General features: G+C 37.2%; 1 protein-coding gene across 1 annotated transcript; it reads right to left on the bottom strand.

Moving 5' to 3' along the window:
- Positions 1 to 3480: 3480 nt before the first annotated feature.
- Positions 3481 to 12636, bottom strand: LOC126381742 (SPRY domain-containing protein 7). The gene is made up of 4 exons (XM_050031204.1): positions 12425 to 12636; positions 10669 to 10839; positions 7429 to 7740; positions 3481 to 6563 (listed from the first exon to the last, which is right to left on the bottom strand). The coding sequence occupies exons 1-4, from the start codon at positions 12525 to 12527 to the stop codon at positions 6466 to 6468; spliced, it is 684 nt and encodes a 227-aa protein (XP_049887161.1). The 5' UTR covers positions 12528 to 12636; the 3' UTR covers positions 3481 to 6465.
- Between the last annotated feature and the right edge of the window lie 476 nt (positions 12637 to 13112).

The following is a 13112-nucleotide window of genomic DNA, read 5'->3' as shown; positions in this document are numbered from 1 at the left end:
CAAATGTACAAATTTCCAAAATGTAAATACATGTCAAGGTTAGTAAGTTGTTAGTTTTAAATACATTTCTGAGTGATTCAATTTGGTACTTTCTATAAATTATCCGTATACATCGCTTCTGCAAAATAAATATTGATTTGACGTTTACAGAATTGCCCCAAAAAATTATTCCGTATGACAGTATGGGATAAACAGTGCCATAGTAAGCACTTATTGTGACCGCAGTTGAAGCCACATTTGCTAAAATGGACAGTGCATAACATTGGCTAGATAGTCGCTTGTTAATTGTGCTAATATGGGCTTTCCAGTTTAGGTTCGTATCTATAGTTATGCCTAGAAATTTTGTGTCAGATACTTCTTCAATTTTTTGTCCTTCATTTATAATGGTTATTTTTTGAACATGAACACCGCCTAAAACTAGTTTCGTTCACCGAGTCCCTTCAGGAAAGGCACGGGAGGCCTAGTAAGAAGTAAAACTTTGAGAGCCACTGAAATAGTGTCGGCGTAAAAAGCGTGCGAATTTCTCTGCACTACTGGCATCTGCCCGATATTGCGATTTCGGTTTCCAATAGAGTTTTTGTATCACGTTATCACACTATGAAAACGAAATAGGTTTTTACTCGATATTGCAACAGGATATTGCTGTGCTTAGGATGAGGGACATGAGGCGATTTTTGTAGGTTCGTTTGACAAAAAAGTGACTACTATTAAGTATTACAAAATACGCGTTTCACCAGTTTGTTTCACTATTAGTGTTGCGGCCCGCTGAATAAAAATCAAAGTAGCTAATGTAGGCCAATGACAACATTTATCCTACTATTTGTCGGTTAACCTCTCGTGTGCCAGAACGCAGATCTCAATGTAAAATATATTGGGTCTAGCATTGTCGGCAGTTAGAGTTAAAAAAGAATGAAGAATTAAAATCTAAAAGGTTGACACCTTAAGTTTATTCAACGAATAGAACAAAAGTATATTTTCATGTCTTAAGTTTTCAAGTGTCAAATCGTTTATTTTTATCTAGATATCGTCGCCAGTCTTAGTAGGTACCTAGGCTATTCTAGTTTGCATCTAGACTAGCATACAGCTCCAGTCTGGCGGGAGCTGCAGTTATCGACTTCACACGCCATTGCACTGTAGCAATGTCGGAGTTAGCTACGCTACCGTATACGTTGGCCAGTAGCATAGAATAAGCGATAAGTAATACTACGTATTGAGGAGTTCGGTGGCGCAGCGGTTAACGCGCTCGGTCTGCGATTGTTGAAGTTAAGCAACTTTCGCAAAGGCCGGTCATAGGATGGGTGACCACAAAAAAAAAGTTTTCATCTCGAGCTCCTCTGTGCTTTGGAAGGCACGTTAAGCCGTTGGTCCCGGCTGCATTAGCAGTCGTTAATAACCATCAATCCGCACTGGGCCCGCGTGATGGTTTAAGGCCCGATCTCCCTATCCATCCATGGGGAAGGCCCGTGCCCCAGCAGTGGGGACGTTAATGGGCTGATGATGAATACTACGTATAGAGGGGACTCTCCGCCCCGCGCCAATACGAGCTTGGAGCGAGCTTGATTTCCCTCACCCCTTCCGGGCCACTTTAGTCTATTTAAGACGTTAAGGAGTAAAGGAGTGCGGACTGTCTGTCTCGCTTGCACGCATGCAGTAAAGCGGCGGAGATTTTCGTATGAAGTGTCCGGGCTGCGTCAGCGGTTTGCTTCGGTTTGTGTACTACAAGTATATTTAATAATTACTTTTTTGTTTTAAATCACTTTGGTACCTGTCCTCGAGAAATATTTGAAAAATTCTGAACAGTACGGGATTCGAAGACGCCAGATGTTGTCAAGGTACGTATACAGTTGTAACGAATACTGAGGGGAATGAATCAGACCATGATTCTGTGTTAATAAGCAAACCATTTCAATAAGCGGGTTATTTTGAAACGAGGCTTTAGTCATGCTCTCCATAATAGATATACAGGTAAGTAAGTAAGTAATTGTATGTAATTAAGTAGTTAACTTTTCGTTCTTTGTCATCGACTCAATTAAATTGTCGTAAGTAAACTTTTCAACCTACTTAATTGAGTGTAATATAAGAGTATATATTTGAACACAATTACGCATAATTCGATATTTTACTTTGATATAAACCACTGTGATGTGGAATAATAAGGGGGGGTTTCCAGACTACGTTCACCAAAAACAATAATAGATGGCGTTTTACAGTTTTAACGCGATAATTACCTGTTTTCTCATTACTCGGGCACATAATTATTCCAAAATACAATGTAAATTTAATAAGTCCGACATTTTATCACGTTTTTCCATGACGCCATAGTGTGCTTTTTCATATAAATTCCATTGTAATCTCGTGTATTAACGTTTAGTAAATCTGATTTAACTAGTTAGAAACTAGCCTACAACAATCGAAAAACTTGTAAAAGTGTAACTGGAAACTCTGTTCACAATATAATTCCTTTGCCAAAGCCTCCATGTAGGTGTTACAATATAATTATAACATTAAAATAACACCTCAGTTCGCACCTCTCTTTACGACGTGTTTATGGGCCCACTTTAATTTCCTGTGAGATAATGGGTGGCCCTCGGAATGTGTTGAAGGGCATTATCGCGATATCCCTCCCTTTGTTTACTTTAGAATTAAATCGAACTGCAAACAGCTTGTGTCAACCCTTACTTCCTGAGTTGTATCACATAACGCCTACCCCATGCTTGCGCCGTATTGGAAAATTTACTTTCCTTAGACGTTCTAAAACATATATGTGGTTAGCTGTGCGAAGATATAATGTAGGATGCAGCGTTGTAATTGATGGTTAAACGAACTTACCTGAAGTGATGTTGGGCCATAATTATACAAAACGCTGCATCCGAAAATATTCAATACCCCCCTCACCATATGACTATTGAAAGTCATTTTCCCGATTTTATTTTGTGAAATAGGTACATAGTTCTAAAAATAATGAGGCCAATGTCAGCCGGGCGCTCTCAGGGGTGGGGGAGGAAGTGTTGCGGTTTTTATATTTTTTTCTAATAGCTCTAAATATTGTGCGATGCCTAGTACATTGAAGAATGGACTACTCAAGCGACAAAATGATGATAGATCTTATTTTATAAAGTCATCCTTAAGCTTATGGTGGGCAGAAACAACCCCCGTACCGGACTTCCGCCAATGACTCGTTGAGTTGGCTCGACCATTATAGATGGCGATATCACCACCACCACCACCATCACCACCTATCACGTTGGTCTAAAAGTTCGGTGAGGTTTAGGCACTTCATCGTGCAATGGATGTACCTCTGACTACCCCAATTGGGAAATAGTAGCTTATGTTTATGGGCAGAAAACTTGAAGCTCTCTTTGTGCCATATATAGGCATTACGAAGATAGCCTGAAGATGCCCAAATAAAAGCTCGAAAACGTAACGAAGACGGAGATATCCTTGCCCACATTATTATACGATCAAATAATACACCATATGTCGGTTACTCATTATAGCTTTTATTCAACATTGCGTTCATGTAAATTATTATTTAATAAATTAACTTATTCCTAATTAAGAGTTATGTCGAGTGATAAGTAGGAGACAACTCAAAAATACTTACAAACTGTATTACAGTGCAAAGAATCCCACATTATGGGCTTCAGTAGTTTTATTAAGTAAGTAGTCGTTACATGAGCCGTGTCAGGGGCCTTTGGCGGCTCAATAGTAACCCTGACACCAGAGCCCGTACATTAATGCTTTTTATTATTTTATTTCATTTATTCATTTAAACAAAGGTCCATTCCTGTAAAGATAATGTATGTTCTTTATTTAAATAAATAAATGAAATGGAAAGAAATTATTATAATAATCATATTATTAGTAGGCAATCGTATTTAAAATGTATACAATAGTTACTTCCGATTATAAGAAAACTGTTAAATGGTTGGCAATGGCTTTTACTGTTACAGTCATTTATAAAAACGAAACGTTTCTGATACCTTCATTTAGGTATGATTGCAATTGGGTAGTTTCCTAGGTCGAAGATAAATTATGAAATCCTGATAACTGAATAAAGACAGATCTGAAGGTGACAAAAACCGTTTTCTTTTTTTTCTTCTTTTTTATTTATGAATTTTAATAAAGAAATATGAGTGTACATTTCACGTTTTTCTATGACGTCACAGGTTGCTTTTTCATACAAATTCCGTAGTAATTTCGTGTATTGACGTTTAATAAAAAGTAACTGATTTGACTAGTTGGAAACTACCCTATTCTTACATGTCAGAACTATTGGGTAAAACTTGGAAAATTCCGTCTACTTAGAATAATATTTCCATCATTTTGTTCATTCATCATTCAGATTGCTTGGGTACAGTCACGACTACTAATGTACCTATGAATTGGGTAGTGTGAGTCAAAGATAAATTATGAAATTCTGATTACTAAACAAACGCAGATCTAAAACTAACCAAAAATAATTCTTTTTTTCTATTTAACTTATTCATTAATTGTATTAAAGAAAATCGTAATAATAAGTCCGACATTTTATCACGTTTTTTTCAATGACGTCACAGCGTGCTGTTTCATACAAATTCCATAGTAATTCCATGTATTGATGTTTAGTAAAAGGAACTGATTTGACGTTGGAAGTAGCCTATTATTGATCCTGTTAATAATAAAACGGATCACAGCGACAAAGTTCGTGACATTCTTTGTGACTCTACAAGGCTGCATAACTTAAAACCTTGTCGACCTAACATCCAAACTACACCATCAAATTACTTCCATATTAACCTCGCTCCAAACATTACACATTTCTATCTACATTTTTTCTTCATAATTAGGCGATACAGCGCAATAGGTATTACTTGTAATACTTGTATACCCCTTTACATTACGATACATTCATACAAAAATAGGTTTAGATATTCTATCTATCAATTATTTATTACAGTTACAATGATTCCTTCATTTTGTTAAAACTTACCGCACTGACTGAGAAAAAATAAAATTGTCGTATTATCTCAAAATTATCTGTTTTGTAGTAACAATAGCATAAGTTCGTTCATTCCTAATAATTGCGAAGAAATGTTAGCAATTAGTAGTATTACCCAATAAAGTTTAATTCAACCAATATCATAGAGTAAAAAATAATACTACGTATAGAGCGGACACACTCCTCCCCGCACAAATTATTATCGGTATCGAGCTAGATTTAAACCCCCCTACACCCGGGTCTCACTTTAATTAGTCTAAATAACCGTAAGTAGAGAATGCAATCCCGATCTCGCGAGATCCAATTCAAGATTGACGGGCTTGGGCGAATCTCCTTAAGTTATACTGTTTGTTTTGATTATACTGATTTCTACAGAAAACTAAATAATAGAATAATAATAAAATTATATAGTTAGTAATATTGAAGAAAAACAACAGTTTTCATCGTTTTCAGCCATCCTAACTTTACATTTTTTGTGAACTAGACGAGATCCCGAAAATTTCACGTGATTGAATTTCCAATCCCGCGGGATCTCGAATTTACGGTCTGGAATCGGGATTGCATTCCCTAAAGGCGGAACACGGTAAAATCGAGATTTTTGTTTGGAGTTTCCGGACTGTGCCAATGGGCTCTCGTTTACCTAATAAAACCTATTGGTTTAGAGAAAGAGCGCCGAGCCCTGCATACAAATCTAAGGCCCATACCACACGGCGTATTTTACACGCGCAGAAGACGCGCGTTTCAGGAACGTCGAATATAAGAATCAATCGGAAATAAGAATCAAAATGTCGTAGAATAAATCCACATTTGTAACATGTTCATGATTACAATTATTAACGATTACACCCTTATTTATATCTTATACTCAAATTGATAAACATAATACAAAAGTCTACGATATTACAAGAGATCATCTGCCTGATATAGCACCCACCTGCCTCTCGCAGTGGAATGTTTTTGTATTTTTTTCTTTTTCATATCACATATTATATAGACATCCATTACACAAAGCCTTTTCGAATACATTCCATCGCTTAATTTATTTTTAATTTCATTTCCCTAAACTCGCCATTGTTCCATTATTTAAATTAATTCAATCCCTTTTCCAACCATCTTGTAACAATACTCACTCATTTTAAAATTAAATGATATTTTTCATAAAGCTTAAAATTTCATTAAAAAACCAAGTAAATATTCCTTATTATTAATTAATTTCATTATAAATCATAATTTAAAAGTTAAAATCTACGACTTCAATTAGCAGCTGATGAACTAAACATTCATATAATAGATATAGACATAGACAGACTGCTCACTCACCTATTGACTTCGTGGAAGCGCGAGTGAGACGAATGTAGAGTTATAAGTTCAACATAATTATATAACAGTACAAGAGAGTCAGTTTGATACGCACACAGCCACTGTTTTCACACGGGAGTGTCCACACACACACGGGTCGCGGGACGCTGATTGGTCGGCTCGTGTTAGAGAAGAGATTGCTCCACCATTATCTTCTCGAAGCCCGATGGTGGGGGGTACAGGAAATTCTCTAAAATTACATCCAGGATCGCGCCGTCGTCCACTGGAAAAGAAAATAAGTAGATTTACTGCAACGAAAACTACACATATGCAGCTGATTATCAAAGAAAGGATCCTTAGAAACTCGATACATACAAACATTGTCAAAATTGTGTTTCATATCTTTACAGGATGTTTGCATAACTTGTTATCTTTCTTGTGCGAGTGCGATGGAAAACCAGATGGGTGTCCATGATGGTTTGTCTATGGTCTAAGCATTACTTGAGCGGGAAGTGGCAGTTTATATGAAACCTTGCCACACCCATACACACCTCGGAATACCCTGGACAATTCATACAATAATCTCATTCTTATCGTATGCCATCTTACCGCATAAGTGCGAACGAAACAGACAGTTCGCGCGCACTCCCCTTACTCCTTAGTGACTTACAGTAAGACCCAGAGGGGGTGAGGTAAATGTAGCTCGGCTCCCGATACGAGTTGTTGCGGGGGAGTTACCGTTCTATACATCCCCAAATGTGGAATTTGGGTTTGCTCAATTAAACAGTCTAGTACGGTTCAAACACTTATTTTTATTTTATTCTCTCCGGAATACACCACCCTCGTTTTTTGTCCGCCATCAGCTATATCCCCCTCTCCTTCCCTTCTCACTCTTTCTATCCCTCTCTCACTCATTCACACTCCTTCACTCAATCTATCATTTGTCTATGCATCCCTTCTATACTCTATACCTTCTGTACTACTCATGTTACTCGTCTACTTCTCACACAATCATCTCAACTCACCTATCACTCACTCAGCTACACGCCTACACAGTATTATTCCTTATTCTATGCCGAAACGCTGGCGGTATTGCCTCTGTGAGCGGTAACCTTTAGAGTTACCTTCTTCAGATTAATTAAACTTACCGTACAGCGCCGGGTAGACCGTCCCTCTGATATTCCGAACAGGGATCTCCATATTCTTTCCATTCAAGAAGAAGTTTAAATCAACGTGGTCATAGGCTACCCCGATGGTATCCCCTTCAACTGGCATTGTTGCTGTGGTTTCCTTGTCACTCTCTGGCTTATCATTGTCCATATGGTTGGGGGAACCTGTGGTTACCAGCAAATCATTGACTGGAGAGTCTCTGGGAGCTGACGAGAGATGGTACAGCTCATTGTTGTCGTGCCGCACTGTGCCGTCGCTGTTCAGACACCATGACTCTTTGTCCATTCCACCTGGAAAGAAGATAAAAAAGAAAATTAAAATATAATGTGATATTCCAAATCAAAAAAGCCTTTATCGCGGCAGGTGCTAACGAAGTTTTTTTTGTGTAAAAATTTAATGCATATACTGTTAATGTTTTATTCTGTAAACAACAAAAAAGTAGGGTCCTTAATAAAACTAGTTAAGTGACACAAAACAGCAGAGGTTTCCAAACTAAGCTTATCTGGTACCTTAGGGTATCAGTTAGGTAAACCAGGGAAAAGGTGTACTAGTATTAATAAGTAACTGCGAAAGTGAATTTGAATGTTTGTTACGCCTTAAGTAATCAACCGATCGTCATGATTTCGTCGCGTTCGTTTAACCTTCTAATTTCATGGATGACGGACATACGCATATTTTTTATTTTTGTTTTTGGGTATAAATGATGACCCTTGTTATTATTACACCCAGGCACAACATCTTCCACCCTTTATTATTATGATCAGAATAAAGAAAAGCAATATAGGTAACATAATTCTATACGTATCTGATCCAAATATCAAGCAATAATATTTTCAAATATGCCTCTGCCATTCGATTATATTATCTATAATTATCACGTTAAATCTGATCAGCTCCATCTATATATCTTTTTTGGGCAGTGTTGCCAACTTAGTGGATTTTCCACTAGATCTGGTGGTTTAGACATGTGGTTCGGCGAAATAATATTAGTTTTAGTGGCTAGTGGATTTTTAGTGGATTAGAGTCCTTCCAGTTAGCGGTAAGTGACGAATTTAACCACTAACACAACCGAATATGGTTTATGAGTTACTTGAGCGAAAGAACCAATATAGTTTATTTATTAGTACATAATACATACAATAAGTTTCAGATTGAGTAAGATCAAGATGCCTAAGCCACAGTACACCCAAAAGTTTCGTGATTGTTGGTTACGTGACCCAGTTTTAAGGGATTGGTTGCAAATAGTCGAAAGCACTGGTGATCCAGTTGCTAAGTGCAAATTATATGGTATATTATTAAGGAATCATTATTAATAATAATTGAATAATTTACCCTGTCTCTAGCACGTCTTTACCTACGACGCGGCGCTAAAGAGGGGGGAAAACATCCCACGATCTGATTGCACTGATTCGGCTTTGGGTTGTCTAGTGATTCTATAGTCTCTGCTTACCCCGGTGGGAAGTAGGCGTGAGTTTATGTATGTATGTATGTATTTTATTTAGTGAAATTCTGGTGGTTCGAGAGACCGCTCAGTTTTAGTGGTTTCTGGTGGTTTGCACGGCCGCATTTGGTGGGCTGGTGAAAATAAAGTTGGCAACACTGTTTTTGGGCAACATAGACTGGAAAGTCCCTCAATAAAAGCATAGCCACCGCGTGACGCGAGATGATCAACTGATCACATTACGAAAAGGCAAATGACATTGAAACGCAACCTACATATGATTTTGGCATGAATTCATACAATGAATTATTAATATTAAAACTTGAAAGCCTGACTCATTAGGTGTAACGTTATGTCACGCAGGACACAGCACTGAACATTGATGTATAATAAGTAACATTGGCACTGACCTACGGCATGTTTAGAATGCTAACTACGTACCAGTCATCACTAATAAACTGGTGAGTAATTCCAATAAGGTTGAATTACGAACATCTGAGGTCATAGTAAGGACAATTTAGGACTTTTTTATTCATCTAAAAGTTTCTCCACTACTCTATAGTACAATAGATAACAACTGTATGTTTGAGTGTATAGGCACATTTTAGCACGTAGCGATTGCCAACGAGACAGTGTAGATTATTATCGTGGTAGGTATAGGAATTTTTGTATCTGTGTAACAGATAAATCAGAATCCGTGGTAGCCCAGTTGGTAGAACGGCTGCCTCTCACTTTGAGGTCGCAGGTTCGAGTCCAGCACAAGCCTAAACCAATGATAGTCGAATTTGTTTTCGAATTCAGGTTTGGATCGTAAATGATTATCACGTGCTCAGTGGTGAAGAAAAACATCGTGAGGAAACCCACATTCCTGAGAAATTCATTTTTGGAGGTATGTGACCTAACCTGTATTGGGCTGGTTTTCCCTTGCGGGGCGGAAGGTCAGACAGGCATTCGCTTCTATAAAAACCTGACCGATCAGTTAAACCGGACAGGGTCCGCACCCTGTGAAAAACGGGATAATGCTAGGAACATGTAACGGATAAATCACTCAACGGGTGAACCCAAGAAAGTAGTAGAATTATCTGCCGTCTTCTGTATTTCCGAATACATATAATCCGGGTGCTTTCAAGGCCAGAGTGAACAGGCACCTTCTGGGCGAGCTCGCTTCAACTTAGGCCTCGTCAATGCCTTCGGGCAGTTCTGGAGCCAAGAGCGAACCCATCAAAGGTAAAAAAAAGTGAGGATAGATTGTGGAAGAAGGTATATGTGTGTGAAAAGTGTGCATACTGAGATGACGACTGATAGAGTTGGATGGAAAAGGAATACATGTAGTGCTGACCCCATTTAGTCAGTGAGAGAAGGGCAAGAGGATGATGATGGCAATGCTTCAATGTCTATGTAAGATCATACCACTGTTAAACGGCGATCAGCATGGGTTGAAAATCAGTTTTTCCCTCTGGGTAAATTTTCACTGAACCCTGGCCTTCTTTAATGAGCTGCGGCGGGTGCCGCATTATTATTATATGGGTATACCTTTATGTTTTCCAACTGAATATTAATGTGTGTATATTTTAATGTTGTAAATGTATATGTGTGTGTGTGGGTTTTACCTAAATACATAAACTTTTTTTTTATTATTAACCTGAACCATATGGTTTATGAAATCTACGTTAACATTTAACATCCAGTGTGGAAGCAAGTTGTTTTCCAGTGCCTTGCAGCTTACGGTCGTGAATTGTGTGTCATGTCAACTTTGTAATATTAAATTGAAACTTACCATGCACTCTATTAAGGTCAGTCTCACGCGTAGCCACTCCTACCGCCCAAACTCCACCCTGCTGCAGCTTCACCTCGAAGTATGCCTTGTTCTGGACAATTGGTGCATTCCCCAGGGCACACCCTGATCCACACACCCGTTGTCCACCCTTCACTACCACTACTTCATGTCCTGAAATAAATGGACACATGATTGAATCATTACAATTTTGCCTCAACAATACTCAATGCAGAAAATCATGTGAAACACCCCTCTTTGTTTAACCTTCTAAGGCCTATATATCAAGACACAATAGTCTACTTTTTCTATCACCTTCTGGTGGCAGGGTTATTGTTCAGCCACCAAAGGCTCATGCCACAATGACTACTAACCTACATCAGTAAGTCACCAATGGCTTATTATGCCTTCCGAAGCACAGATCATCTTACTTTCAAACAATCAGGTGATCAACCTGAAATGTCCTTACCAAACTAGGGATCACAAAGTGATTTTGTGATATGTCCACACCGGGATTCGAACCCGGGATCTCAGGATTGTGAGCCCAATGCTCAACGACTGGATCACAGAGGCCGTTTACACAATAGTTATGCAAAGGGGTTTGGATTTTAAAAGGACATTCGGTCTTACGACTTTATATAAACATTTCAACAATAGCTAGGTAGACTTATGAAAATAAAAATAGTTCTATAAAACATTATGTCTGTTTAGATATTTAAGTTAATAGTTGAAGTTGAGGTTGTAAATAACAAGTTGAGCAAAGAAGAACTGTGTAGATAAATGATCAGTTATTTTACAGCAGGTAAATACTTTACATACTTTACATATAGCAGTAATACTTGAGATTCATCTTAAGCCTAACCTTCAATGCACAACAGTGTACATATTTACACATGCAGATGTTAACCAATAATATCTCTATTTGAAATATTAAACTATATAAACTTACAACCATATCCCCAAACGGCTATTCAGAGATATTCCATTGCAAGATGACATTCACCACATCTCTAATGATAAATAATTGAGCTACATTTTATGGTGTAGCATAGAATAAAGAATAATACAATGTTTAGAATTCTCCACTCCCCACCAGTGGCTGAGCTAGATTTACCTCACCCTCCCTCTTAGTTTAGTCTCCAATCATATGGGCATTAGACTTCACATACACAAATGCGTTTGTATGATATTGTCAATGTGTAGTTTCTGTATAAAACAAGGTGTTTTGCATGCAGTGTCCAGGTTGTGGTGCATCAGACACACAACATTCAAAATTTCAAGTTTTTTTTTAATTTAAAAGGGTATAATTGTCTGTAATTGTAATTGGTGTTTTGCTTTAAAGCTTTAGACTTACAGAGTATCAATTGTAACATATAAACCTTTTCTACAGCTGAGAATAAATTACTTAGTTTTGTTTAATATTAGATTACTTATAAAATAATAATACATTTTTATATCTTTATTTATTCGCTAACACAATACCATTTGAATAATGACTGTTTGAGATAGCTTCACTCTTGACATATATCAAAAGAATCCCATTCATACGTGGTTGATGGATTCTTAAAAACAAAACAATATATCCTGCATGTCTTCAGTGCCTTTCATAAACAATTTCTATACAATTCCAAGGCATTGTGCTCTTGACAAATATAGGAAAAAACATAGTCAAATTATCAACGATCCATTGACTTTGAAATAAACTGTAGTAAGTGATCGATTCTAAATATTGGAATAATTATAATAATGAGTTATTTACCCATATGTAAAGTGTCGAGTTGTACTGGGTTTTCCTTGATGCGTATTGGAACGGCGGGCGTCAGAGTGAAACCATTGAGGCACCCTTTAAGACAGCAAAACATTGTGAACCGATTTTCAAATGAATTTCCCGAAAAATAAAGGATTTCACATCAAATTTAATTATTTCGTAGCATAACCTTTATTTATACACTGACGTTTTGTTTGACAGCTCAAAACATTGTTTTCATAGGTCTGAGTTATATTTTTAGTCTGTGAAAAACATTTTTTGACTTTACACTATCACAAGTTATTGAAAAATCTTGTAAAAATAAAAATATATTATACGGTTTGGCGGTGGTGTGCATTATCTCTCTGCTAAAGAACATGCTATGTGAACGCTAGTTTTAATTGACGTCACCATTATGTTTCATTTCACGCAAAAATACACCCACGTAACTTATGGTAAATAAATTCGATTTGAAATAGATTCGATTCGTTATCATTATAAATAAACCTAATTTGAATAATTTATTAGTTTACAAAGGCTTGTTAATATGGGATGTTTAAAAAGTCTGTAATTTATTTTACTTAACTTACTATTAACTTGTCGCTACTTCCAAAGAAACGAAAATTACGCTTATAGTTCATATTATTTATGGGGGTGGACAGCGACACAAGTAACAGACAAGTTACCAGCCACCCCACCA

Source organism: Pectinophora gossypiella, chromosome 3, assembly GCF_024362695.1.
Source record: "Pectinophora gossypiella chromosome 3, ilPecGoss1.1, whole genome shotgun sequence".
In the NCBI taxonomy this organism is placed as follows: domain Eukaryota; kingdom Metazoa; phylum Arthropoda; class Insecta; order Lepidoptera; family Gelechiidae; genus Pectinophora; species Pectinophora gossypiella.
This window is presented reverse-complemented; position numbering and strand designations above follow the sequence as displayed.

Coding starts and splice junctions, on each gene's coding strand:
- LOC126381742 (XM_050031204.1), bottom strand. CDS start 12,527: ATGTTTTGCTGTCTTAAAGGGTGCCTCAATGGTTTCACTCTGACGCCC. Junction 10,840..12,424: donor ACTCGACACTTTACATATGG/GTAAATAACTCA, acceptor CATTTATTTCAG/GACATGAAGTAGTGGTAGTG. Junction 7,741..10,668: donor TGACCTTAATAGAGTGCATG/GTAAGTTTCAAT, acceptor TCTTCTTTCCAG/GTGGAATGGACAAAGAGTCA.